Source organism: Aphanomyces astaci (assembly GCF_000520075.1).
Source record: "Aphanomyces astaci strain APO3 unplaced genomic scaffold supercont1.71, whole genome shotgun sequence".
Lineage (NCBI taxonomy): Eukaryota > Oomycota > Saprolegniomycetes > Saprolegniales > Verrucalvaceae > Aphanomyces > Aphanomyces astaci.
This window is the reverse complement of record NW_009798334.1, coordinates 119,995-145,427: the sequence shown is the minus strand read 5'-3', so window position 1 is coordinate 145,427 and position 25,433 is coordinate 119,995. Positions and strand designations below refer to the sequence as shown.

The following is a 25,433-nucleotide window of genomic DNA, read 5'->3' as shown; positions in this document are numbered from 1 at the left end:
TCGTGTTTCAGTTTGGCTAAGATGGCGGTGGAAGACCAAGCCAAGGCGGCGGCACGTCGACGCGCGCGAACCAGCGCCTCGAAAATGCCGAAAAAGACGCAGCTGTTTGCGTTGGCAGAGCATCAAGTGCTGGCGAGCCATCATAAGGACCGCGAACGGCCTCGCACGTCTTGTCTGGCGTGGGGCGTCGCGTTTCAAGTGGAAGAAGACGAGGAGGTTCTTCCCCCCACTGGTTCAAACTACGGGCCTCGAATGGACAAACTTGTGTGGATCGACTGTGCCCTCCGCGCCAGCCACGCGTTTTCCACACCAAACATGCCGCGACACCATCCTCGACGTAAACTGGAGGGTCGATTTCGCACCCCTGCAGCCGCACCCACCACGGCGCGCGTCGTCCAACGGCAGCCCCAGCAGACAGCAGCGGACAAACCGCCTCGTCCTACTCCCACTCCCCGCCATTCCCCCTCGCACAGCTCCAAGAGTTTATCGCCGTGGACCAACCAAAGTCCCGCCTTGTTGTCGTTGAAACTTGTGTTTTGGACGTCGCATGTACCCGTGGCGTGGCTCGAGTGCCCAACGGCCATCGTCGACATCCCCCATGACTCGACCAAACCTCGACGGACGATGCGACTCCACCGGGGGGATGTCCTCACAGCAGTCAACAACGTCCGAGTCGTCCCCTTTGTAGACATCCAAGCAGCTGTAGCAGGTCCCCCTCAAGGCGACGACCATCATCCCCACCGTCGTCGCCTTCCACAGGTGCTGCAGTTCACAAGTTCCCACTTGCAAAGTTACACGGTGCGGTGGTGCGACGGCGAGTCGCTTGGCGTGGCCTTTCGACGGGTGCGAGTCGGTTCAAAGTCCCATGGTGACCAATCCACCGTGCTCACGGTCGTGTCGGTGATGTTATCGACAGTGTCCAACCCCCTCGCCGGACGAAAGCACATCCACGAGGGCGACATCCTCATCGCGATCAATGGTATGGACGCGGTGCACGCGGGGTTCAGACAGACCCAGGCGGACCTCGCCCGACTGCCTCGGCCCCTCCTCTTGACGTTTCGAGGGCCAAAACCGGACGACAGAAACGAAAACATGGCTGATTGTCAATGTGTGGTGTCATAACGAATGAACGAACGATTCACATTGCGAACGGACGACGCATTAGATGTACGAGTGCGCCCGATAGTTGGACGAAATAAGAGACCCGACACTTCGCGCCAATGGCGAAATATTGTTTTTGTTTTTACTGCATCGGATGGACGCTGCGTCAAAGCATCAACTCTACCTCCAATTCTTGGCGTGCAAAAGGTCGTAGCAGTAAGATAATACTTACTAGTATACTTACTACACCATTTTTCAATTGACTTGGACATTTTCTCGATGGATTCGGTTGATATACCATTGGATTGAGTGGTGTGCCCATTCGAATGAATGAGTGCCCAATGGATTTGGTACCCACGTTCGGTGTGCCCATTGGATTTGGCACGACCCCCTCGTGTGCCCATTGGATTTGGCACGACCCCCTCGTGTGCCCATTCGATATGCCCATGCGCCTTATAGAATTGGTTTGTACCCAACCAAACAACCTTTAGATCCTTCAAAAGTGTCGTGCTTGCATTCAATTAGGAAAACTCAAAAATGAATTCAATAAATCATCCAAAGGATGACACTTTCGAATGATCTAAAGGTTGTTTGGTTGGGTACAAACCAATTCTATAAGGCGCATGGGCATATCGAATGGGCACACGAGGGGGCCGTGCCAAATCCAATGGGCACAGCGAACATGGGTACCAAATCCATTGGGCACTCATTCATTCGAATGGGCACGTCACTAAATCCAATAGTGACCTGTCCGAATCCATCGAGAAAATGTCCAAGTCAATTGAAAAATGGTGTAGTATTATCAAGCAACATAAGGCCATTGGCTAAGAGGCATTCCAAACGTTCGGCAGGTTAAATGTGTGACGTCGTGGCCGAACCTCGAAACGTTAATGTTGAACCGACCAACCTCTTGTGAATATTTGTATTCACCAACGGGACAGAATTTCATTTTTCATTGCGACACTGTCTAGCCAAGGACGGAGTTGCAAAGATGTGTGTGATTGCCGACGATTGCAGCTCCAAGCTACTTGCAATCGGCGATGGCCGCCTGGTTCGAGGGGTGCATCAAGCATCACGCGGGCTACAGTACCAACCACCCCATTCGTGCCGACCTCTAGCTTTTCCTTAACGTTAGCAACCCCACCGCCTGGTTGGATGCACTGAGACCTTCGCAAAGAACAGCTGCAGTGCGGCACGAATGATGCTCAAGGGCGACAGCCGCCGCGTTCCGAACGTCATTCATTGTCCACATATGATGGCTGCACGCATGGACTTGACCCAAAGTGCGAACAACGCTGCCTTGGACTGCCCCCTGGGGAATCGAGCCCACGTCGTGGTGGCCGTGCCTCTATAGACTGGAAGGACTTTTGATGGTACATATGATCCGAAGTTCGTTGCTGTTATATCAACGGGGTGCAGCATTATTATTCGAGTGCTGCGCTTTGAGTCGACCACGCCCACGATCGCATGTGTGCCAACATGAAGCCAACAACGAGGCGGCTACAAATAGAGTACTACCTACGTGCAGCCAGAGCCAACAAGCTAAAACGAGAAAGCGCCACTTAACGTTATGGCCTATGTGCCGTATGTGTGACGCAATTCGGACGTCTCAACTAACATTACCATAATACAAATAGATACATGCCTGTACCAAACATTAGGTGCAGCGTCGCACCAAATGCGTTAGGCCGGTGGTTTTTGTGGGCGTGCAAATCCATCAACACTATTATCCATACAACCTGTGTCGTCTGTTCGCAATATGGATCGTCGTTCGTTATTGCACCACGTTTCCCCGGTGCAATCGCATTTTCCGTCGAGGATTTGTCGTGTCGTCGGGGGTGTCGACGATGTCGTTGTGCATTCACGAATTTCAAACCCAATTCAAGGCAGGGTATTTATTGGTACACGGCGATTTGCTTGGAGCTGTGGGGAGGAGAATGACAGGGGGAGGGGGGGGCGAGGGGGGGCTGGGGGTCGACTAGCCTCGTCTCCGCTGCCGCTTGTTGCTGGCATTTGACTACATGCGCCGTGGTAGTACTGGCGGTTGCGGGTGTACTGTACAGTACGAAATCGAACCATCCGTTTGCGTCGAGGGAGGCGTCGTGGCTTGTTTGGCCTGGGAAATGCGAGGGAGCACAGTCGATTGGTATGTACAGAACGGCACGAAGCAAGAAAAAGAATAACAGTTGGCCATGACAATTCTGTCAGTACCACACTACTAACAGTGTCGCAGAAATAGAAATGATGGTGTGCCTTGTCGGAGGAGGGGCGCTCTGTCGTGTCGACCTTGACGAGCATCAGATTGTGAGTGGCATCAAGGGTATGAATGATGAAGCTCCAGAAACCTTCGCAATTGAAAGGGATGGATTTGCACCTGATGATCGAAACGGCAAGTGGCTGGGTAAGCTCTTCGTTTCCAAGGAAATGACCTAGTTACTAGACTCAAGAACCGTGGGATATATGCGCATGGAGCCAAGTGCGGTCAGGTGGTAATCGAGTGAGTTTGGTTTAGCGTGAGATATTGTGCAGCCATTTTGACCAGTTTATGCGTGCAATGTGTACTGTACAACACCTTTCATATCGCTATATCAATACGATTCAAACCTTGTCACAGTCAACAACCTCCCTTGCTGCGTATCAACCCCCGGCTTAGTTTCTCCATGTCACCAAGAATTGGCAGGACTGGTTGATGCTTGGGCCAAGTGTCGTTATGAATCCGACGACGACGCCTAGTTATGTGTGTGTCGAATGTCCATTGCATTTGATGGTATCGCTTTACTACTTACTGCATATACATCCAGTGATATTTCACAACTAGCGAACCAATTCTCCACTCTGTGCCCATTCATCTCGGCTAATACATCGGCATACAATAATCTAAATGATCTGTTGCCTTGGTTTACTTGCCATTTCTCGTCGTCAACTCGAGCACCACCAAGCAAGTCACCGTGTTTATCATATACAGTATTACTAGTATATACTACTGTATATATATGTATCTACAGTTTCTGGAAGCACTCAATGCTCTAAAAAGATAATTTTTTTGAAGTATTAAAATATTAAAATCCAACGATATCAAACCCAAAGTTGCGGTCACACCACATGTAGGCTGGTTGTATGAGTATATATATATATATTACATGTATATTATACACATCCATGAACGTTATCCTGGTCCTAGCACTGGAGAGTACAACCAACGTTTCACTGTGTCACATCCTTGCCGCTGTGTGGCTCTTTACCAGCGATCGGCGGCACCACTTACAACCTGGACTCGTGTAGGCGACGGAGGGGCTGGAGGTAGTCTGTAAACCCGGGAATGGCGTCGTCCTTAGCGTAGAGAAGGCTGGACTGCATGAGCGACTCGTACACTTGACCATGTGCGCGGCCGAGGGTCGAGTTGAGGCTGATGTCGGAGTGGTCAAAGGAGTCCACAAGGGCCACCGCGTGCGGGCGGACGGCAGCCAGCAGCGCGACCAGCCGATCATGGAGGCTTCCACGAACGGAAGCTGGCAAGTTGACCAAGCCAATGAAATCGGCCAAGTCCTCTTGGAGTTGGGTCACGCAAAACAGGTCAAATAGGGATGTTGTGATGGATTTGGTAGATGGAGACAGGCTGGTGAGATGGGCCGAGAATTCGTGCACGAGGACGTACTTGCCATAGCACTACAGTACATATATATATACATATTTATATATATCAATGGATTATTAAACAAAAGGATCAACTATTATTGAAACAAACAACAATATATATTCATCTATATATATATTAGATGAAACTAGGCGCTGAATGAATAATAATAGGTAGTCGTTTCTTTCGATGCGAGGGCAGATAGATGATAGATGATAATGGATCATTCTTGATTCTTTCGAAACGCCGTCATTTACGTTTAAATAAATAATAGATAATTCTAGCTGGGTTGCTGCAAATGCACCACGATCAAGATAAATGAGGTGTCAAGAATAGATGATAGAGGACAAATAGATGATGATCACCAACATACCAGTGCCAAGTGATGTGATTCGATCAAATTGGCGTGGATGGCGTCGTCCAGCGAAGGATACAACGCCGCCATGTCTTCGAATTGCTTGAGTAGCACCAGAAACCGGACTTGGAACAGCTGGTCGTAATCGGAAGATGTCAAGGTCGGTGGCACGCCTTGGTCGAGGCTTTGAAATATCTATTTTGGTTTAAATGAAGCTTAAATAAGAAGGTCGAAGAAGAGGACGTACTTGGAGGGCTGGGGGCAAGGCCGCGCCCAGGCGATACCCACGTACGAGCTTCAATAGCGTGCGCGTGGTCTATATATATATATATCATGCTATAGAATAATATATATATATATATAAATATGTAGGAAAAAAATGACTGTACTTGCTGCGAAATCACGTAATTCTCGCCTTCGGCCGTGACAAACTGGGCGGCAAATCCTCCCAATTCCTATAATCCCAAAAGGAGGATGACCAATTAAATAAATAAATTATCAAAGGGTGAAGTGTGTCGTACCGGCAACCCTAACCACGAATCAGATTCGGCATGGTGCGGAATCAGACGACTTGACTCAGGACTCAGAAACACTACCATCTGATTCCAGACACTGACACGTACCACTCGATTGCAAGTACCCGTGGCCCCCACACGCCTACTCATATTGGATCCGATAAATATAATATTCTTCGTTCCGATTCAAATATATATATATATTACATATATATATATATCATCTTACGCGTCGACAGATTTCAATACCGCGGGTGCACAGTTCACTGCACACGACCTTTAGCGCACAGCTGACGGCGTGCGCCATGGCCAGCGTCGTGGCGTCGATAGATTCGCCCTGGTCGACCATGGTCGTGGCTTGGGTGCAGAAGGTTGAGTACACTTGGCCTGCACCCATACAAACATCCAGTCAGTTATACGAAACGACGATTTAGCATTGACGAGTAGTACGCACTCGTCGCGAAGATCGCAAAGCTTTCCGCGATCCGCGGGAGCACCCGGTGTTGTTGCGACTGGTAGTCCAGCACCTATACATACACATCCATAGAAAAACATATATATGTAAACGAATCTAGGTGTAGCAGGCCGGCCATCAAAGAGAAGCAAAATTGAGACAGGTGCAGCATAACTTGTCAATCATAGACATACTGTCCATAGGTAAAACCCATATATATATATATAGGTGCAGCACAGCGTGGCATACACATAATCTGAATCGTCTTATACACGTACGTGCACTTCGCGTCGAGGGGCCGACCCGTCGAGTCCTTGTAACCGGATGGCTGAATATCTCACCGCGATGGTGACAGCTTTGGACAGGGCTTTGGCACTGCCGTGCATCATGTGAAAGCGCATTTGGAGCATCGTAAAGTACGACATCTCTCGCTTTGCACCGTCGACTCTGTTGTTGAATTAGGTGCAAAATAGTCGCAAATTATATTTGAGTCGACGCAAATGCGTCGCAATTTTGAGTAAATACCTAGAGAACGTGCCATCGCGGGCCACCGTCGCGAACTTCATGGCCATATGGAGGCGTGGAATGCGCACGTGGTTCATTTTCAAGTACCCGTTGTCCACGGTATTGAACGCCAGCTTGTCTACCACAGCGGAAATGATATACGATATACTGGTGGTATACTAGCTAGCTATACGTTGGGAATATATATGTATATATATTTATATACATCAAAATTGTGCTTTTCACCCAAAACATTTGCCCATTTTCGGGGATTGCTGATAAAACCAATCGCCAAGAAATCGAGCTGACCAGTATGATTGGCTAACAACAAGGAAGATTGCGTTATGATTGGCTAAAAAAGAAAGAATAAATAATGTAATCACAACCATACCTCTTCAGGTTAGTTTTGTATTATATTTCAAAGGTCCAGTGGTTGTTTGGCGGCTGATCTACCAACCTCGGGAGGACATTTTGAGTACAACACACCACAATATATATATAAGTATATATATATATATTTGGGGCAAGAAATGTTAAAAAAACGAAGCACTTTCCACTCAAAAATAGATATCCAAACCAGCTCCACACAAAAAGTTGACAAAAAATTGTCCAAAACATCCAAAGAATACGCAAAACAAATGCAAAATCCCTAATAACACATGCAAAATCTCTAATAACACATGCAAAATCCCTAATACATAATGCGAGCATCCAACAATTGAAAATGGTGAGTCGACTGACTGGTGAATATGCTGTGTTTCATACTTCCAATGTGCCCGACGGTGATGCCTGGAAGGGGCTTGTGTGTGGCAAACTCGCGCAACTGTACGAGGAAGCTGTGGACGCCGAAGTCCTTCCCGCGGATCAGAAGTCTCGCGTACACGACGGCTATGTTGGCGGTACTGGCTAGTGCGCCAGGCCAGTACTTGATGGACGTGAGGGTCGGCGAGTGGAGCTCAAACATATCGAGCTCGGGGACGAACGTCGCGGTGGTCTCAAGGGAGCGGAGGTTGGAGCCGTGGCCGAGCTCGGTCTGGGCATAGCACCCGAGCCACTGGAACGAGTCGATGGACATGCCCCATGCTGCCTGTTGCTCGGGCGTGAAGATGCTGGCTATGTTCTTGGTGAACATGGCGTGATGGAGCAGCGTGGGCGTGGCGTAGCCGGTGACGTCCTACATGTTGAAGTGAGCGGCAAGTGGAGATGGAAAAAACCAACCTGGGAAATGACGCGAAGGGTGTCGGCGTCCGCGGTGTCGAGGTGATGCTTGATGATGAGGGTTTCGACCAGACTGGCAAGGCGCAGCACCCGCACGCGTTGGTTGTCGATGGATTCGCTGAACAACGTCTGCGCTTCTTCGAACGACAGGTGGGCCTCCAGCAGCCCGCGAAGACGCACGTACGTCAACCGTCTTGCTTGGCTCCCATGCGTGAACACTTCTGCCAGCTCTACGGCCAGCGTCGCCGGGCTGTGACGTCGTTCGCCCGCCAGGACGTCGGAAGCGCTCGAAAGCATTTGAATATGATGCAAAAAACCCACTCAAACCACGTCAAGCGTTGCGCAATGCCGGTTAAACCTGTGAAATATAATACTTTGTGATTGTTGATATTTATAGACATGTACTCCCTATTTGACTCACAGTATTTTTTTTGTACACCATGATTGAGCCAGATTGAGCTTGTGATTCTGCGGTACAGTAGTTATACTAGTACAGTAGTATACGTATACAGTAGTGGCGAATATACGGGAACCTACACCCACCCTCACATTACTCGAGTATACAGTTAACGTACAATTCCCTCATTAAATAAGTACCACTGTTGTTTTGACCCGAAATACTGTTTCAATGAGGTTTCTATGGAACTTTGTATGCTCAGACCACCTCACCTCTTACAATAGGGGTTAAGGGCATCTCAGTGGTTAGCTATCTCTAACCACTGAGATTTAGCATCGTATGTACTCACCGGGGGTAGGACGGAGTCCCAGGTTACAGGGCTACTTGGCGAAAACGTGTATCCGGATGATGTACTGTAATTATTCCCTCTTTGAAACAGTACATATATCGGGTCAAAACAACAGTGGAACTGTTTTAATATGAGGGAATTATTCTACAGTTCACGCTTGCAAACGCGTGGGTCATCAACATCCCCAACTGTACCAGTATGTATCGAGGAATGCGATTGGGGGTGTTGATGACATTTTGTAACCAGATCTCCCCTGCGAGACTGTATTCCTTCAGTTTCTGGCCACCGAGTCATTCTCCCCGCGCATACGACGAAGTGAAGTTCGACTTGTTTGGTTGCATTCCTTTCGATTTTTAGCGTGGCGACTGTACACCTGACGTGCCGTTGGGGGTGTCGACGAGGTGGTGCAGTTACTTTAGCCGTTGTACCGTAAGTTTGCAGTTTCACATACACTACCTATAACAGTTACTACGTAGTATAAAGAGAACTGTATGTGCAGTATTATACTCCGTAGTACAGTATACATTTGTACTAATACCATACTGTCATATAAGCAGTTGAATTACACTACTTCGAAGTACACTGGTATAGTTTGGTATAGTTTAGTGACTTTAAACTGGGACAAATCTAACCCATCGAAAGTACATACTAACGTTACGGAGTAGTACTTCAAAGTACTTGCGTTAAACCGATCGGAATGAGCGTGGGACGATTCGCGACCTCCGGGAAACAAGAACGACTGGACCGTGTACTGTATACCGGTAGCATATTGACTTGCGCTATTAAATGTATAGTGTCGCTTCCCCTCTAATATACATGCATGCAATGCTAATAACAGTAACCAGCCCGTCGCTGTCATTTTACTCCGGAATTACATTACTCCTGAGTAACAGTAAAATAGTAGTACAATTTGCACAATTTAGTGGCATTAAACCGATGTACCCGCGTCAACGCGAGCCACGTTGGGCCTAATCTGCATCTCTTGGGTGCAAAGGTGACGCATATCGTTCGGAGGACACGAGGACCGGCTACATACCCAGGCAACGAACCTCCAGCATCATCCGCATCATCATCATCAAGCGATCTCCTTCTTCGCACCCACAGGACAACCTGTATACATGTCCAAGTTCCCGCTGCCGCCCGACTACTTTCGTTGTCCGGCGCTGTCTGCCGATGAAATCACTCGGTTGCAAGCTCTGGGAGAACGCACTTCCACCGACATGGTAACTACATCCCCTCCATCAGTCCCTCCATTGACCCAACGATCATGGTGACCATAGGTGCATGCGTCCCGCCTGCAAGGTGGATCCATCACGTGGACACTTGCGTCCGACATCGACGGCCTGCAGCTGTATTCTGGCAACGACCCGTCCGCGCCTCGCGGCGTGACGTCGTACGTCGGCGTGACAGAAGTGATGGGGACGTTGGACGAAGTCGCGGCGCTGTTCAAGACTGACACCGCGGAAGGGTACCACGAGTACCTGCGCATGTTCGGGACCGACCACCTGGACGGCCAGACGCTGTACACCCTCGCAACCGAGTCCACGGATCGGCCACGTCACCACCTGAGTCTCCAGTGGTCCGCCAGCGCCATGCCCGGGCTCGCCAACCCGCGTGACTGGTGCTTCCTTGAGGTACAGTAGGTCGATAGACTACGTTCCCTTGGACAAACCTCATCGCGGCATGTGCTTCAGAGCCAGCACGACTTTACGACCGACCACGGGCGTCCAGGGTGGGTGCGCGCGTTCAAATCGGTCAAGTTAACATGCTGCCCGGACCTGCAGACCACCTTCAACGTCGTGCGCGGCGAGTACCACCGGTCGGGGTACATCATCATGGAGAGTCCGACTCGACGGGGTGCGTTGGTGGCCATGGCGCTGCACCAAATCGACTGGAAGGGCAGCATCCCGTCGTTCGTGACAGCGTCGGCGGTGCGGAGGCGGTGCCGCGCCGTGGCGGATCTGGACACCCACCTCCGATCGCGGCGACTCCGCGGCCTCCCGTTCCTTCCCATGCATCGCCTCGTGCCATTTGCCCTTCGCGTCAAGTGCTTTGTCTGTTGTGCCCGGTTCGGAGTGTTTGGTTATAGCAAGGAAAGCTGCCGCCAGTGCGGCGAAGTCGTGTGTCGGACATGCTCGCGGCAGTGGGACGTTGGCACGCACCTCGACAAGCTCCAAGTCCGCATCTGTGCCGCGTGTACTAGTAGTAGTAGTAGTACTAGTACTAGTACTAGTACTCCTACTACTGGCGCCGCCCCTGCCACGACGACGAGTGCGTTGTGTCCTGGTATAACTGCTGCGTCCAACCATGCGAGAGGTGCGTCGATACTTTATAGGCTGAATCGCCAAATCGATATAAATATTGTCCTTTTACCCAAAATGTGGATTATTTTTGTACTGATTCGCCAAAATCTATCGATCGATTGTTTAATTTTGAATGTAAATTGGTATCACACTAGTTAAAAGTTCCACACTAATTTGACTTTGTTGAGGATGGTTGTTTCCTGCATTGTGATTGGCTAAATACTACTATGTTCTGTCCATTTAGATTGGTTGTGTCGATTCATTCTCCATATCGCTCTTGTCCTTTTACCCAATATTTGGACATTTGTGCTGATTCTTTGCCAAATCTATCGATCGATTCTTGTACTGACTTTTGCATGTAAAGATCGTCCAGTGTCACACTAATTTCAATCACACACTAATTCAATGTTGAATTATTCGAAGAGTAGGTTTGATTGGCTAGTTCATGACGATTTTGTGTTTTGATTGGTCGATCGATTCTCTGCCGATTTGGTGATTCTGGTCATTCGATTGAGCACCACTCCAATTTTGAATCGAATGAACTATATAAACACAACAATATCGATCGATTCTTTGTACTACCAAATGTTGTCTGTATAATGTTGTTGTAATCACACTAATTTATGTCACACACGGATTTGATGGTGTCCTGCAATCTGATTGGATAATCACACTTCTGCCAATTCTTCTGTTTCGAATCAACAATACAGTAGTTGTTGACAAGATGGGGGGGCATATGTGTAGGAGGGCGACTGTCGAGCAAGGAGATGACGGTAGTGCCGACAGGCTACCGCTTCGGGCCGCCCCAGCATCCTCCGCCTTCGACGCCAATCTCACAATCGCAGCAGCACCTGATTTACTTTCCCCTGACTCCAAGTGCCCGATCCAGGACACGCCATGCTAGGGAAAAATCCTTCCCTGCCCCTCGTGGCTTGACGTCCGAGAAGCTGCCCGCGCCACCTCGATCGACGAGGGCGAGGGAAAAACCCCAAATGTTCCAGGACTGGGACGATGCCATAGCAGCGCGGCAGCCGCGGTCCACGAAGGCGCGGTCCAAGCCGCAACTGCATGATGTCCTGGACGGCCATCCCCACCGCTCCACCAAGACCCCGACATCGTCGCGACAGCAACAGGCGGTGCCGAGAAACTGGGACGAGTATGAGGAAGAGAGAGGGTCGATTGGGAAAAAATCCCACTTGGAAGAGGACGATCGAGGAAATATCCCGGCGACGCGAGCCTTGGTACGCGTGCAGTCCACGCCCACGACCCGGTCGCGTACGACAACCACCACCCCACGAGGAAATTTCCCCCCTTCGAACGCACATTTCCCAGGGAATACTCCCACCAACGGACAAAGCAACAATCCGTACTTCACTCCCCGTACGAACCTGTCGCGCCAGTACACGCACCCACTGGTGGCCGCAGGGAGGATGGAGCCGAGTGACGGCAAGTCCCATCATCACACTCCACGAAGAAGCCCTTACGAAGGGGCAAACTTCCCTTCGCGATACATTGCACCCACCGACATCTCATTGACGAGGCACCAGTCGGCCGGGGAATTTTCCTCCACTTCCCACCACCACCGCCGCCATCCGTTGTCCCTCGAGCACAAGCAGCACCCCCACCGACTGCTCAAAGCGTCGCCAAATACCCGCCCATGTACGCCTCGAAATGACCTCATCATGATCGAAGATGCCATTGCTCCTGCGGGAGAGACCACGTTGGCAGTAGTAACCAAAGGCCGCCGTCGGCCGTATGCATGCAGTCCCGCCGGGGGGATGCTGCCGCGTGGCGTCGGCGCCGGAACAGCTGCGTGATTAACACACGACGTCCTGTTTGTGTGCAGTAGAGTCGTAGAATGAGTCTGTAATGGAGTGATTGTGTTGTACTATCGTCCGTGGATGCATCACACACATCGTGCAGTGTACATGCACCACGGGGAGACCAGGTCGATACGTACTGTACATGGGATGAGTGCTACACGAGCGACGAAGACATCGGGCCATATACGCAGTGCGATGGTCTTGGACCTCCATGCGCAATGCAATGCCTGCCTCCAAGTGAGCTGGACATCAGAAGGTCGCGTCGTTCGTGGAGGGACGATCCAAGGATTCGTATGACATATTCGAACAAAATAAATGGGAAAAACCATGTTTTGCCCACATACTGTACGAAATCACAACGACCATCGCGCATAGCCGTTTGTCCATATTCGCACACGACCGCAACATCATTCAAAGAATGCGCTGGTACATTGGAATTGCTGGTTAATATTGAGCAGCAGCACCCCACAGAAGAAGGGTATCCCGTGCTACAGTGTACTGATGGAACATCCCGTCGTTGCAGGGGTGCTGGCTCGTCCCGACTGTTTAGCCCATGGGAAAAACCAGAAATCCTATATACTTCAGTCCAAAGGGCGAGATGACATGACATATGTATTTACAGACGTATATTCCATCTTTTTCAACCATCAATTGGTCGTGCTGCTTTATTAGGTAAAAACACAACAGAATATCATTCAACCTGTCGTCGTGCATCACCCCTCCTCAACACTCGGCTGGAAGAACGTCATAGCATATTTCGACGCTTCGTGCAATGACTTCCATCAAGGCGTTGACGCTTGCGGTCGCCGCGTCCGTCGCTCTGGCGCAGAATGCCACGGCCGTTGTCGCCACGACTATCGCTCCCGCTGTAGAGGCAGAAGCGACTTCATTCTTCAGTAGCCCCGTCGTAAGCGCCATTCTCACAATCCTCGCGTTGTTGTACGTGTTCCTCGGCCTGGCGATCGTGTGTGATGACTACTTGGTCCCTTCGATTGAAACGCTGTGCGAGAAGCTCAAGATCCCCGAAGAAGCGGCCGGTGCATCCTTCCTTGCGTTCGGCAGCGCCGCCCCCGAAATCCTCCTGAACGCAGTCGCGACCGCCGAAGGCAAGATCGAGGCGATGGAATCGTCCCTTTCTGCTATTCTCGGGTCCGCCATCATTGCGTTCGCCCTCATTCCCGCCCTCTGTACGCTGGTCGCCCCGACGTCCTTGATGATTTCATGGGCCCCCATGATCCGCGACTCGATGGTGTACATCGCCAGTCTCGGCACGCTCGTGTACGTCATGAACGACTCCCAAGTCGGCACGTGGCAGTCCGGTCTTCTCATCCTCGTCTACGTCGGATACATGTTGATCATCTTCGTGCCCATCTGGCTCCGCCCCGTCGACCCTGACCGCCACGACGAGTTTATCACTCCGGCGGAAAACCACATGATCGACCATGCCCTTGCCCCGCACAACCCACTCCTCGCAACGTCGTCGTCCAAGGGATATGGTGCCGTCCATGCTGAGGGTACGTCCGGTGTGGTTGAATATTTGCCCTTTTTGTCGTCTTTTTCGTGCTTTTTGTCGTTTTCGACGACTTTTGAGCGAAAATGCATTGAATTGGTCCGTTTTTGTTCTATTTCTATTTTTCGAATGTTCTGCTTGATGTCCATTGTTGAAATCTTCCATCAACGATCGTCGTGTAGAAGGCGCTGCGGAACCTGCGTGGCTCGAACCCGTCCGTAAAGTGATCGACCTCCTCTCCCGTCCCTTCCGCATCCTCTTCGCGTACACCCTGCCTGAATGTGGCGTCGACTCTCCCACCCGATCGTACTACCCCGTCACGCTGGTGCTGTCCATCGTGTACGTGGCGCTCTTGTCGGCGGCGGCATTGTACTCGACCCGCATCTTGACGACGGCGTTGAACCTGTCGACTGAAGTCGCGGGGGTGACCCTCCTGGCGCTGGGCTCTCAAATCCCCGACGCGATCGCGTCCGTGTCGCTCGCTCGCGCCGGCCACGCCGACGCCGCCGTCTGTAACGCGATCGGGTCCCAAGTCATCAACGTCACGCTGGGCAGTGGGCTTCCTTGGTTCTTGTACACGCTCTTCCACGGCGAGGTACGTCGCATGATCTTGTTATAGATGCATGTGTTCTCGTATTAATAGACACTATCTGGATCCACAGATCCACATCCCGTACGAGCAAGAAACGTTGCTGTTCCAGCTGCTCGCCGTCATCATCTTTGCGTACTTGGTGCTCAACCTCCGTGGGGTGTTCTGCGCATGCTTCTCTAAGGCCAAGGGTTTCTACGTCGGGCTCAGTCCCCGCGACGGCATTGCGCTCTTGGTGCTGTATGTCGCCGTCAACGTGTGGCTCGTGATCAAACTGTAATTGCAAGCCCATCACACAAACGAAACTTGAGTTACCATGTGCTTTTTTGCTTAGTACGTAAAAAGTACTAGGGGGGTACATGGAGTAGTAGCATGAGTAAATGAGTGACACAGAACGGCCACAAGTTGCGTGGGGACACGTGTAGAGATGGATAGCAGCAAACTGTAGTCATATGGGACCCTTGTCAAGCGTCGTCTTGTCCCTGTCGTCCCCTGCATAAAGCAATTCATAGTCAATACATACATCTATGTATTCGAGTCGTGGACCAAAATAGTGCTTTTTACTGCGGTCCTGTATATGGTGTTTTTGTTTCCTACCATTTCCTACCAAAACCCTACCAGGTTCTACCATCCGTATAATTCAGCAGTTATTCGTATCCCCCGAAATACCGTACTGTGTGAAAATAATCGGTATTTGGGGCACAGGATCCATTGCCCCAACGAAGACAATTTACTTCCCAGGGTGTACGTACAGTAGCCCACCCACAGTTTACAGGCAAGGAGCGCCGATTAATGCACCTCTGTAGAATTCACCAGACTGCCCTGTGTACTGCACTAAATTGGGCATCGCCTGAGGGCATAATAACGTTATCCATTTTGCGACTGATTTGTTGGACTGTGAATCATGATGGCATCATTTGCAGTACGCAATGTACCAACACTGCACGTCAAGGTCTCATTGCACAGACCTTAGACTAACGTTAGGTTTTACTAACGTTACGTATTAGCTCGAATATGGGTTGCAATAGTTTAGTCTCATTTCCAGGGAAGTCCTTGCAATTCAGTGACTTTCCATAATAACTTCAAAGGAATCTGCCTACCAAGTGACAACTGCCAGTCGCAATGCGTCACACCATGTCCTTGCCGAAAAAGTGCATGCGGTACAGCTCAAAATTCAAATACATCCATTGTTCACATTGCCTCAATGTCGAATGCGTCACATTAAAGGCAGACCTCCAAAACCGACCACAGGTTTTTGTGGCGAAAAGCCCTACACGTGCGATGCCGTTCAATGATAGACCAGCGTAAGAGCCTTTGGGGCGCCTAAAACTTTTGTCAGCAGCCCTTATGTGGGGGGGGGCTGCACGATGGGGACAACATCAACCGGTTAAATCCGTATAACAAATTTTAACCGGATTCCGGATAACTGTCCTACCATGCCATATATCCCTTCCACAGGCAAAAAGAGATTGCACCTTTGGCCACCCCGAGGTGCTACACCTCGCTTTAAGAACCCCATGGCTTCCGGAGATACCTCCCCCAATCCACATACCGTGAATAGATCCCTCTCAATAGTGACTTCTCCCTTTAAGAACCCTACCCCGCCAGAAACTTGCGGTTACAAGCTGAAGCCACTCAGCCCGGTACAATTGAGAAGTCACAGCAAATATAGTGCGTACAATTAGTCCCGAGTTCGATCCCCCGTGGGACCATTTATTTACCAGTATCGTAGTGTGATGAAGTAGTGAGTCGGGGAAGGTAGCTACAGTACCTACACGACGGAGTCTATGGGAATGTGGAATGAACAAGGCGTCGTCTCCTTATGCCGCCCTTAACGTGAACAGTGCTAACAGTAAACAGTAAACTGATCACATGATAACGTGTTATGAATACAGCCCTCTTCCTGTACTTCTGTAAACTAACTGTAAAGTGGTCAGTGGCTTGTGATTGTAGTTCTATCGTTTGTGGCTCCCACATTTTCATGGTGGGACAACAGCCACATGCTTGGGGGTGAGATAGCGACGCAGTCGATGGCTACGAAGGACGTGGAGACGTTGCATCTCCTGCTCCGACAATGGGACCGCGACTTCCCCAACACTGGCGACGTCACCACCGCGTGCATCTGGGCCGACTTGCTCAAATGTAATTCCGTCGTGACCACGTACTGCCCGTCCTCCCTCACGCCGTCGTGGTCACTCTACAATGCATGGCACTACGTGAACCTCCCCGTGGCATTGCCACCCTCTAGGTTGCCTAATCCCGTCGACCCTGCAGCGTTGCTAGCCAGCAGCCTCGACGGCTCTGCGAATCACGTTCTGACTGGTATCTTTGAAACGTTGCGGACCACCCATTCTCCATGGACCGCCAACCACGCCCTCCGGCTATTCCTGCATGTGTTTGGCGACGTCCACAACCCGCTGCATGCCGCGGCGGGCGTGTCCGCTCGCTTTCCTCGCGACGATGCCGGTGGGAACTCGTTCGTGTTCCGAAAGCCTTGTGTGACCACCAACTTGCATGCGATGTGGGACAGCTTGGCAGGGGTGTACGGGAGTGTGAACTGGTCGCCAGACATGACCACGGATTCGGCCGACCGCCGCGCCATCAACCACTCGGTTGCTGCGGCAATATGCCGGCTTGGCGGATCCGTTGAGTCTCAACAAGTGAAAGCATGTGTCGTACGTTGAGTTTGAGCACCACTTGACGCGAAAGGACGGGTCGGCCTACTTGACGCAACTGTTTGTCGAGAGCCATGACGTGGCAGCGCGAGACGCGTACACTGGCCTCAACTTGACCTGCGACATCGCGTCATCCGTCAGAACGTGTCAGGTGGCGTGTCCCAGCGATGCCTACCAACACCAGGTCGTTGGTACAGCCGAAGCCCAACTGGTTCGAGGAGGGACGAGGCTAGCGGTGATCTTGACACAATTTGCAAGGCAGCTTCGACAGCTCAAGCTACTGGAGACGACAATGGCAGGCCATAATCTTACAAAAAAGTAACATAGGCTTGAACTATGTATGGGACTCTCGCTAATTGCTTGACTAGCATATATACATATATATATGTATGTATGTATACATGTGCTTCAGTAGACTGTACGGCATTGCGTTAGGTTCCGTCTAACAGTTTGGGGACCCAGTGTCTTGTGAGCGATACGTACTACCAATATCCATGTCAACCAACTAACGTTACATTCAAAGAAGGCCCGCGATTTGCGCCTTTCCATTCTACTCCCAGTATTGTTCAACTGCCTGCCGTTACATGGTGGTTTCAGGCTGTACCTACCGCTCTGAACCCAACTCGATCGATTGTGTGACAGCTAACACACTTGCTTCGTGAGTATGATCCGCGACGGCAAACTCCTCGCTCCGCCCATGTAATCAGAACTCGACTCTTGTCTTCATATACGTTATGACCATGCTGACTCATTCGTGTCAGTGCCTTGGAACCGCTTGCGCCCGCCAACCAGGGGTCTCAACTGGCCGAAGCCACGCCCCAAACCGACTTGCCTCAACGCATGGATGCCCCTCTCATGGTTTGCACAAACTTCCCCTCCCCCATCCTTCTTCTTCACCCCCCTTCTAAAGAGTTATTACGACCTGTAGATGAACACTCCCGCTCGAACCCCGAGCATGTCGCGGGACGACCGCGTGCGTCAGAACGTGTTCTCGGCGCGCGCCATGGCTCGGCGAAAGCACGCTTTGTCCAATAGCGTGGGGCTCACTAGTTCCAGCCTCAACTTGGACAAACCCAAGGAAACCGCCGTCGACGCCAAGCGCCTGAAGGACTTCACCATGCTGGTTGGTATTCCATCCGTGTAGTACGTAGTACAGTATACGTACAGCAGTTGGACTTGCGTCTCTACCCCCTACACAATCCCCCTAACCCTTTGCACCAGGCCGCCTCGAGCAAACGCGCGGGGCGAACCGAACAAGAAGCGCTGGCATATTTCAGGTACACCCTCCTCTTCAGCAGGTGGTGGAGGCAGTAGTCGTCGTCGTTGGTGTAGTTGAAGAATGGAGAATGTATAGCAAACATCCCCCTTTTTTCTTACGCAAATGTGGGATGGTTAGCATGGGCATTGTGCACGACAACTTGGACGAGTTTGGCTTGGCCATCGACGTGTACAAAAAAGCGCTGGCGCTGCTCCACGACTCGGACAACGTGCCGTTTCGAGCGCTCGTCGTCTCCTGTATTGGGGTGGATTACCAGGTTAGTATAATTACTCCCCCTACTAATCCCCCTATTAATCCCCCTACTACTCCCCATACTAATCCCCCCTACTACTCCCCCTTACTACATCCCCCCTACTACACCCCCCTTGCTGCCACCGACCTTAACTTGGCTTCCCCTGTAGCTGAGTTCGTCCTCTGACGTGGCATACACAGGGCGCTTTGTGGACGTCGATAGCGCGGACCTGCAGGCGGCCCTCACGTACCACCAGATGCACGCCGACCTCACGGTGGACGACGCCGGCCAATTCGTCGCACATACGAACCTTGGCCTCACCCTGGGCAGTCTTGGACGGGTAACTCTTAGTAGTACTATTACTAGTAGTAGTACTAGTAGTCGAACGCATGTATATGTAGTTTAGTGACGCGGCGAAACATCATCAAGAAGCACTCCGTTTGGCCATTCGCCTCAACAGCGCGTACGGACAAAGCCTCGCGGTGGGGAACCTCGGGCTCCTTGCCAGCCGACAGGTATGGAAACCCAAGCAAATATATATAGATAGATTATAACTAAGCTTACTCCCTACCTATCTAAACTACCTTACATATTATGCTTCAAAGTATATATATATGTATATTTATATATAAAGTCGAGTAAGTTGGTTGACCTTTGTTCACATGAGAGAGATTTCCATCGTGTTGAACGACCTGGCACGAGAATACGTTTGTTGTTGAAGGAAGGTGTACTGTACTTCAATCAAATAGATAAGGATGATGGTATTATTACTGTATTATTGGTAGGGCGACATCTCGACGGCCACAGCGTGCATGGACCAGCACCTACAGCTGATTCAGAGCGTGCAGGACCGCAGTGCCGAAGTGAACGCGTGGATGCAGCTGGGGTTCCTAGCCACCACGGACGGCCACCACGACAACGCCGTCCGGTACTTTGACCAGGCGTACCGTCTGGCCCAGGACCTGAACGAGATTGGCATGATGAAGCAGGCCAGTTGCTACCTCGGCATCGCCCGTGGCTGTCTCCACACCCACACGTTCTTTAGCAACGTGTTGCAGTCCATCACGTAACCATGGTGGCTACTTACTAGCATCACTTCAATGTTTATACCAAGATATGGCCAACTAGTGAATTCAAGCACTTCAGTTGTTGGGCATTTAGCTATTTTAATAGAGCTAGCTTCAAAGCTAGTAATGCTCTACCATACTATTACAGTATCAAATTGGACAGACTCAAATACATGAATGATTCATTTATTCTGTTTCCACGGTTTCACTCATGCCAATTGACCTTTGAGCCGGTCCAACGTCACGAGATACGTGTCGTTGATGGCACCCACCAATTGCTTGCGCACAATGCGCACCTCTTCGTCGCCCCGCACTGTGTCCAAATACGCCAAAATCTATTCATTTATTAGCATCAACTATTCATTTATCAGCACGATGGAGGACGGATCCAAAGATTCATTTATAGGACACAGAATCAACTACGTACGGCTTCGAATTCGTGCTCCAATTCGCCGACCTTTCGACGGAGCTGGTCGGGGGACGAAGTAGGCCGACGAAGGGCTGACGTGGCAGTGTCATCGTCGACCTTGTCGAGCTCGGCGTCGACGTCGTATGAATCCCACTTGCTCTTGAGCTTCTTGCCAGTCGAGTCAAAGTGGTAGTCTAATGCGGGCATGAGCAAAGGAAGCAAATGGGAGGACGAGGACGATGTATGGGTCCTTGAGCCTACATGAGTTCAATGGGACGTCGTTGGGTGAGTCGGCCTTGGCGGAGTCAAGCAAGTGGTGGACATCGACTTCAAGGATATCGAGCTTCGCGACGACAGTGTCCGAGATATTTTGGACTTCCGACAGTACGTGCATCGCATGCCGCTTTTTCTGCACGGACCTGGCATGAGTCAGACAACTACGACGATGCAGGCAGAAGTGACACACGTACTCTGGCTCGACCGTGAGCTGTACCAGTGCGTAAGCGAGGGCCACCACTGACGCCACGGTCACAGGGATCGCCCACCATGTTGAACTCGTCGTCATGGATAATGATGCCAGGTGGACCGATGTCGACGAAAATGGCGCCGCTGAAACCAGCAAAAATAATTTGACGGGTAGGGGGGGTCACACTTATATCCAATTTACTGGGGGGGGGGGCATAAATCCGACCAATACACATTTTGCAATACATGCAGCATAATGGTGGAGCATACGAATGCGCTGTGAATGCTGTCGATGACCACCTGTGCTGGCCTGTCGTCGTGTCCATAGCCTTCGTGCGGGTAGATGTAACATATCAATGCTCTGCCGCGCTGCTACTGTACTGCTGTCTCGATGAGGGTGTCAAACATGAGTAAATCCCTTGCCAGCTAGCTCACGCCGTTCCGCCTCCTGTGAGGCCCATGATATGGATTGAAAAGATGCGATTCGTCCATGAAAAGTCTGGAGGCCACGGCTTTCCACGGCCAAGGTCGGGAAACTAGCGCCTCATGTACGGGCTCACGCGATGTTTCTAGAACCTCGCCGTCGAATGTTTTCGCACCCTCTCGAAATGTCTGCTTCAACTGCCTGGTTGAATGGATCTTTGTATTTGTATGCATTAAATACGATGCCGTGGGTGGAATTAAATTAAATTATAGCCAATCCAGTGCGAATATCAAACTATTTTAGCCAATCCAATGCATTCACCCACACCACCGCAAAGATACGCTTCATTTCGGAATTCATCATGTCGGTGACGTTGTACGTGAAGAACGAGGTACGGACACGGGGTGGCAGTAGAAGGGGGCCCTGATGCATGATGGATGTAGGCGTATTCTGTGCCGCTGGAGTTTGACGTGCATGAAAGCATTGCCGCTGTGAAGGTGTGTCGGAACAACTCATTTCCGACCACGGAGCAGCGCTGATGGGCATATGTAGGCGTCATACCAAAAGAGCGGGAAGGTACAGGGTCGTGCGGACTACATTGTGCTGCTGCACAAAGGCAAGGAATTGCAAGACGAGAAGTCGATTGCCGAACATGGCATTTCGGATGGCGCTGTACTCGTGCACATTGAAACCCTCCACGAACCATTCCACGGTGTCAACTATGCACATCTCGCGGATGCGATCAAGCAGCGCCGGTTGCATGAACATTCGAACCTCCGCATGATGCAACAAGGTAGACAATTGACCCCTTCGAGTTACGATCGACTCATGGACGGGTAGACAACATTTGGGCGGCGGGAGAAGACGGGACGGTCCATCAACTGGGTTTTGATCGGAGCATTATTTCGCGCATGTCGGTGAAACCAAGCGCCCCGCCGCCACCGAAAGGTAGTATTTCGTCCTTTCTCGTAGGAATCTCATGTGTTTGCAGCCAGCGGTCGCACCTTTTTCAACCAACTGTCTGTCCTTGTCAATGGCTGCAGCTACCACGTCCTTCCAAGGTACATCTTCTACCTCTCTCCCAACATTCGTATGGTATTAACGTCATTGCCGACAGCATGGAAGGGCGTTGGAACGGCGAGTTGACTTCGATCCCCCCGCACGAAGAAGGCACGCAAGTGTGTTCGTCGGAACTGGCGTATCGCGAAGAAGGTTCCTTCATGTCTTTTGTGTTGAAGTCTCTGATTGTCCTGTTAGGTGCGTGGCACTTGCGGCAAATGCGCACGTCCATCAGCGGACTCACCACGACACAATACTGCTGGATCAAACCTGCGGCCGATGGCATTCTCAAGGTACATCTATCTCTCTATAAATATTATTCCTTGTTTAATAATTTGCTTAATCAATCCATAATAAATATTTGTTGGTTTAGGTGGAAACAGACGACCCGTCGTTGCGGGGGAGCGACATTACGATGCAGGAAGTGGGGCTTAACATTTTGATCATCACAGCCACGTCCAAGCGCACAGGTATATTTTGTAATCGTTAAAAATACGATATATATATATATATATTAGGATACATCTACGTGTTTCTAAAATTATTCCATATTTCTCGCTTGGTTGGGCGTATTCTCATACGAAGTGTGCACTAGGTCGACCTGTGATGGTGGAGACGATTACGTCGATTGACAATGCGCGGCGCCTCCGCACTGTCCAGGTACTATCACAGATTCTTCGATAAATATATATATATCTAAAATAATATATATGGTGATAGCGTTTTGACGAGACGGGCGGATTTCGGTCGGTGTACATCATGAACGAAAAGCGCGTGGTGGACGCCGTGTCTGGCGCGATGGAGCGATTTGATGCGGCGACGATGGGGTTTTAGTAACTACTAGTACTTCCGTTAGTATTACTAGGGGACAAGTTGTTATCAACATGCGTGGACATCTCGTATACAAACGGCGCATATGCAGTTTGCAAGAAGCCAAGCGTACGGGCGTACTGCATGGTCATCTTGCGTTGAATCTCATTGAGTTGTAGGGTTCAATTAGCATTATTGGGGCTCTTGTGTCGGAGCCCCCTTCGAAAGGAATATGTTGCTGGTTGTTCTAGTGATAAATTGGGGATCTACGTCAGAGTAAGCTGTGCCAACCACCTGCGAAAACAATATGAGACACCGTAGGCTATTAGAGGAAGGTGGAAATATGGGCGCGATGAGAAAGAAGAATACATGTCGATGTGATAGATATTTGAGTTGGTTACGCTGCCTTCTTGGCGTGTGGAGTTCGTTGGTCAACGTGAAAAGAGCACATACACCGGCAGCATCCTTCGAAGGATTGCCATCATGCTGCAGACAGACGGGTCGTTTGAGGCGGAGGAATGGACGATACCGACTACGACCGCGCGAGAACATGCGACTTGATGTCGTTGATGTAGTTCATGCTGTAACTTCCCCGTCGACGGATCTCGCTGCGGAACGACGTGGGCACAATCGCAGGGTTGTGTCCGCTGCTCTTGGCTTCCCGAGACGCGATGGCTAAGAGCGGCACGAGCAGGAGCACGTACACTCCGATCAGCACCACGAGGCACCCCGCGACCCACCCCTTGTGCGACGGCGGGAGTGTGTAGATCTCACGACAGAAAGCACGGACATACCACGCCACGTCCACGCGCCCGACAATGTAGCCGACGCACAGCCACACCATGGTCACGAGTGGATTGAACATGCTGCCAGCTTGTCTTGTCGAGATGTATCGGAAATAGACCAATACCATAAACATTTATTGTCTTTTCAAATTTATGACCTGTTCTAATTTAATGAATCGGTTTTTCATGCACATGTTGGCTTAATATGAAATACCTGTGAGAATAAATACTACCCTCGTCGTAGTACGAACCGCGGCCTCTCGACGGCATATCGCGGTCACTTTTCGAAGAAATGACATGCAAAACATAACATACTAGAAATACCATACAGTACTACAACTATTATTAACAATAGTATTATTAATAATGCTACTTACTGTTATTGTGCTTTGCACTTGTTTTTGGCGTCGGTTTTAGGTGGCTAAAAGAGTGGTACATCTGCTGTAATTGTGTTACAAAGTTGAATAAATACCTGGTGTTTTAGCTAATTCACTGGGGTTTTATAAATACCTAATAACTCTGAGCAATAATAATCACATGTGATGCTGAAGTGACCAAAACACCTTGGCTGTTATTCCATCGCGTAGTACGCGCTACCTGCATATACTATGCGATGGAAAAAGAAGATGGCGTGGTTTTCTACGATGTGGCACCATACGTACATCGCTGTACGTAAGAACACAGGCGCATGTCCTCGCTGTGTGTCATTTGTATTATCAAAAGTTGTTCATGATGACCAGTGAATTGTGAATTTGGTCCCGAGAATAGCAGATATAACTTCGATTTGCACTTTTCAAATGTGCAAAAGCGAGGGAGTTGCATAAATGACCTCCCTATAATTACATTATGTAACGAAACGTGATCCTAATTCACTGTACGGATTATCTAAAACACTGGGGTCGATGTAACAAACACCCAGGTTTATGGTGTGAATAGCCAAAACGAGTGAAAAGCACAATAGTATACTAGTAAATGATAATAGTGCTACGTACTTCGAAGTATTAATAGTAGTAAGGGCGTGTTCGGAGCGACTTTTGTGTCAGCGGTTTTTGGAAAAGTAGCCAATCAAAATCGTTTCCATCGACTTTTGCAAAAACCGCTCTGGACGACCTCCTTGAGGTCGTTTACAGCGACTTTTGGGATTGTGGCTATTTATTGGGCAAAAATATCAGAATAAATTGTTGGTTGCAAACTAAAATTTCGCAGGAGCACGCCCAAAGCACACCCTTGTCGGTTGCCGGTGGTTCGTCACTCCACTCCGGTGTGTACTGGTAGGTCCTCGACGGGAGAACTTTACCCATGTGAAGCACGGCTGTGGTAAGTCATTTCCATGTCGAGGGTAGCTGCACACAGAACGCATCGAACGCTGTTCACATGCCCCTCCCGCGCGACCTCCTACTTGTACTGAACCCTAGGCTCTGTGTATTGTAAATGATTTCAGGTTAGCTAGGCGTTGATCTTATGGGTTGCGCATGC

General features: G+C 50.2%; 9 protein-coding genes across 18 annotated transcripts; 6 read left to right on the top strand and 3 right to left on the bottom strand.

The window, feature by feature from the left end:
• Positions 1 to 21: 21 nt before the first annotated feature.
• H257_15524 (hypothetical protein) lies at positions 22 to 1,122 on the top strand (the record flags this gene model as incomplete). Its single annotated transcript, XM_009843662.1, has 1 exon — positions 22 to 1,122. One exon carries the CDS (start codon positions 22 to 24, stop codon positions 1,120 to 1,122), a length of 1,101 nt encoding a protein of 366 aa, XP_009841964.1.
• Positions 1,123 to 4,247: 3,125 nt separating this feature from the next.
• Positions 4,248 to 8,091, bottom strand: H257_15523 (hypothetical protein). Its single transcript, XM_009843661.1, has 12 exons — positions 7,782 to 8,091; positions 7,329 to 7,737; positions 6,585 to 6,702; positions 6,338 to 6,506; positions 6,060 to 6,132; positions 5,835 to 5,992; positions 5,714 to 5,747; positions 5,612 to 5,619; positions 5,480 to 5,545; positions 5,338 to 5,406; positions 5,109 to 5,285; positions 4,248 to 4,767 (listed from the first exon to the last, which is right to left on the bottom strand). Exons 1-12 carry the CDS (start codon positions 8,076 to 8,078, stop codon positions 4,363 to 4,365), a joined length of 1,983 nt encoding a protein of 660 aa, XP_009841963.1. The 5' UTR covers positions 8,079 to 8,091; the 3' UTR covers positions 4,248 to 4,362.
• A 1,370-nt stretch (positions 8,092 to 9,461) lies between these two features.
• H257_15522 (hypothetical protein) lies at positions 9,462 to 12,721 on the top strand. Its single transcript, XM_009843660.1, has 4 exons — positions 9,462 to 9,750; positions 9,808 to 10,161; positions 10,222 to 10,843; positions 11,575 to 12,721. The coding sequence occupies exons 1-4, from the start codon at positions 9,646 to 9,648 to the stop codon at positions 12,645 to 12,647; spliced, it is 2,154 nt and encodes a 717-aa protein (XP_009841962.1). The 5' UTR covers positions 9,462 to 9,645; the 3' UTR covers positions 12,648 to 12,721.
• Positions 12,722 to 13,285: 564 nt separating this feature from the next.
• Positions 13,286 to 15,069, top strand: H257_15521 (hypothetical protein). The gene is made up of 3 exons (XM_009843659.1): positions 13,286 to 14,167; positions 14,346 to 14,758; positions 14,826 to 15,069. Exons 1-3 carry the CDS (start codon positions 13,426 to 13,428, stop codon positions 15,030 to 15,032), a joined length of 1,362 nt encoding a protein of 453 aa, XP_009841961.1. The 5' UTR covers positions 13,286 to 13,425; the 3' UTR covers positions 15,033 to 15,069.
• A 1,683-nt stretch (positions 15,070 to 16,752) lies between these two features.
• Positions 16,753 to 17,749, top strand: H257_15520 (hypothetical protein; the record flags this gene model as incomplete). The annotated part of the gene is made up of 2 exons (XM_009843658.1): positions 16,753 to 17,427; positions 17,462 to 17,749. The coding sequence occupies 2 exons, from the start codon at positions 16,753 to 16,755 to the stop codon at positions 17,747 to 17,749; spliced, it is 963 nt and encodes a 320-aa protein (XP_009841960.1).
• A 286-nt stretch (positions 17,750 to 18,035) lies between these two features.
• Positions 18,036 to 20,135, top strand: H257_15519 (hypothetical protein). Its single transcript, XM_009843657.1, has 8 exons — positions 18,036 to 18,126; positions 18,189 to 18,285; positions 18,356 to 18,550; positions 18,649 to 18,704; positions 18,824 to 18,962; positions 19,108 to 19,278; positions 19,340 to 19,453; positions 19,724 to 20,135. Exons 1-8 carry the CDS (start codon positions 18,092 to 18,094, stop codon positions 20,006 to 20,008), a joined length of 1,092 nt encoding a protein of 363 aa, XP_009841959.1. The 5' UTR covers positions 18,036 to 18,091; the 3' UTR covers positions 20,009 to 20,135.
• Positions 20,136 to 20,160: 25 nt separating this feature from the next.
• On the bottom strand, positions 20,161 to 21,128 carry H257_15518 (hypothetical protein). Of its 3 annotated transcripts, XM_009843655.1 has the most exons (4): positions 20,885 to 21,128; positions 20,676 to 20,833; positions 20,433 to 20,608; positions 20,161 to 20,340 (listed from the first exon to the last, which is right to left on the bottom strand). In XM_009843655.1, the coding sequence occupies exons 1-4, from the start codon at positions 20,977 to 20,979 to the stop codon at positions 20,215 to 20,217; spliced, it is 555 nt and encodes a 184-aa protein (XP_009841957.1). In that variant the 5' UTR covers positions 20,980 to 21,128; the 3' UTR covers positions 20,161 to 20,214. The 3 variants fall into 3 exon arrangements, with proteins under 3 accessions (XP_009841957.1, XP_009841956.1, XP_009841958.1); XM_009843654.1 differs by lacking the exon at positions 20,885 to 21,128 and having other exon boundaries at positions 20,676 to 20,883; XM_009843656.1 differs by lacking the exon at positions 20,161 to 20,340 and having other exon boundaries at positions 20,386 to 20,608.
• Positions 21,129 to 21,650: 522 nt separating this feature from the next.
• H257_15517 (hypothetical protein) lies at positions 21,651 to 23,548 on the top strand. 8 transcript variants are annotated; one of them, XM_009843653.1, is made up of 10 exons: positions 21,651 to 21,694; positions 21,747 to 21,800; positions 21,856 to 22,096; positions 22,144 to 22,251; positions 22,295 to 22,364; positions 22,421 to 22,515; positions 22,561 to 22,655; positions 22,736 to 22,832; positions 22,958 to 23,022; positions 23,083 to 23,548. In XM_009843653.1, exons 1-10 carry the CDS (start codon positions 21,665 to 21,667, stop codon positions 23,194 to 23,196), a joined length of 969 nt encoding a protein of 322 aa, XP_009841955.1. In that variant the 5' UTR covers positions 21,651 to 21,664; the 3' UTR covers positions 23,197 to 23,548. The 8 variants fall into 8 exon arrangements, with proteins under 8 accessions (XP_009841955.1, XP_009841949.1, XP_009841953.1 ...); XM_009843647.1 differs by having other exon boundaries at positions 21,657 to 21,694; positions 22,958 to 23,548; XM_009843651.1 differs by having other exon boundaries at positions 21,657 to 21,694; positions 22,736 to 23,022.
• Positions 23,539 to 24,059, bottom strand: H257_15516 (hypothetical protein). Its single transcript, XM_009843645.1, has one exon. It carries the CDS (start codon positions 24,035 to 24,037, stop codon positions 23,705 to 23,707), a length of 333 nt encoding a protein of 110 aa, XP_009841947.1. The 5' UTR covers positions 24,038 to 24,059; the 3' UTR covers positions 23,539 to 23,704.
• Positions 24,060 to 25,433: the final 1,374 nt, after the last annotated feature.

What these genes read in the sequence shown, in the direction of transcription:
- H257_15523 (XM_009843661.1), bottom strand. Translation starts at nt 8,078, where the DNA reads ATGCTTTCGAGCGCTTCCGACGTCCTGGCGGGCGAACGACGTCACAGC. An exon ending in CCCCTCGACGCGAAGTGCAC is followed by an intron (nt 6,133 to 6,337) that starts GTACGTGTATAA and finishes GTGTATGTATAG; the next exon opens with GTGCTGGACTACCAGTCGCA. An exon ending in CTTTGCGATCTTCGCGACGA is followed by an intron (nt 5,993 to 6,059) that starts GTGCGTACTACT and finishes GTATGGGTGCAG; the next exon opens with GCCAAGTGTACTCAACCTTC.
- H257_15522 (XM_009843660.1), top strand. Translation starts at nt 9,646, where the DNA reads ATGTCCAAGTTCCCGCTGCCGCCCGACTACTTTCGTTGTCCGGCGCTG. An exon ending in AACGCACTTCCACCGACATG is followed by an intron (nt 9,751 to 9,807) that starts GTAACTACATCC and finishes TGGTGACCATAG; the next exon opens with GTGCATGCGTCCCGCCTGCA. An exon ending in TGCGTCCAACCATGCGAGAG is followed by an intron (nt 10,844 to 11,574) that starts GTGCGTCGATAC and finishes GCATATGTGTAG; the next exon opens with GAGGGCGACTGTCGAGCAAG.
- H257_15521 (XM_009843659.1), top strand. Translation starts at nt 13,426, where the DNA reads ATGACTTCCATCAAGGCGTTGACGCTTGCGGTCGCCGCGTCCGTCGCT. An exon ending in TGGTGCCGTCCATGCTGAGG is followed by an intron (nt 14,168 to 14,345) that starts GTACGTCCGGTG and finishes ATCGTCGTGTAG; the next exon opens with AAGGCGCTGCGGAACCTGCG. An exon ending in ACACGCTCTTCCACGGCGAG is followed by an intron (nt 14,759 to 14,825) that starts GTACGTCGCATG and finishes CTGGATCCACAG; the next exon opens with ATCCACATCCCGTACGAGCA.
- H257_15519 (XM_009843657.1), top strand. Translation starts at nt 18,092, where the DNA reads ATGATCCGCGACGGCAAACTCCTCGCTCCGCCCAT. An exon ending in AAACTCCTCGCTCCGCCCAT is followed by an intron (nt 18,127 to 18,188) that starts GTAATCAGAACT and finishes CATTCGTGTCAG; the next exon opens with TGCCTTGGAACCGCTTGCGC. An exon ending in GTATTGGGGTGGATTACCAG is followed by an intron (nt 18,963 to 19,107) that starts GTTAGTATAATT and finishes CTTCCCCTGTAG; the next exon opens with CTGAGTTCGTCCTCTGACGT.
- H257_15518 (XM_009843655.1), bottom strand. Translation starts at nt 20,979, where the DNA reads ATGACGACGAGTTCAACATGGTGGGCGATCCCTGTGACCGTGGCGTCA. An exon ending in CAGCTCACGGTCGAGCCAGA is followed by an intron (nt 20,834 to 20,884) that starts GTACGTGTGTCA and finishes GACTCATGCCAG; the next exon opens with GTCCGTGCAGAAAAAGCGGC. An exon ending in CGACGTCCCATTGAACTCAT is followed by an intron (nt 20,609 to 20,675) that starts GTAGGCTCAAGG and finishes TGCCCGCATTAG; the next exon opens with ACTACCACTTTGACTCGACT.
- H257_15517 (XM_009843652.1), top strand. Translation starts at nt 21,665, where the DNA reads ATGTCGGTGACGTTGTACGTGAAGAACGAG. An exon ending in CCTCCGCATGATGCAACAAG is followed by an intron (nt 22,097 to 22,143) that starts GTAGACAATTGA and finishes ATGGACGGGTAG; the next exon opens with ACAACATTTGGGCGGCGGGA. An exon ending in AGCCACGTCCAAGCGCACAG is followed by an intron (nt 22,833 to 22,957) that starts GTATATTTTGTA and finishes AGTGTGCACTAG; the next exon opens with GTCGACCTGTGATGGTGGAG.
- H257_15516 (XM_009843645.1), bottom strand. Translation starts at nt 24,037, where the DNA reads ATGTTCAATCCACTCGTGACCATGGTGTGGCTGTGCGTCGGCTACATT.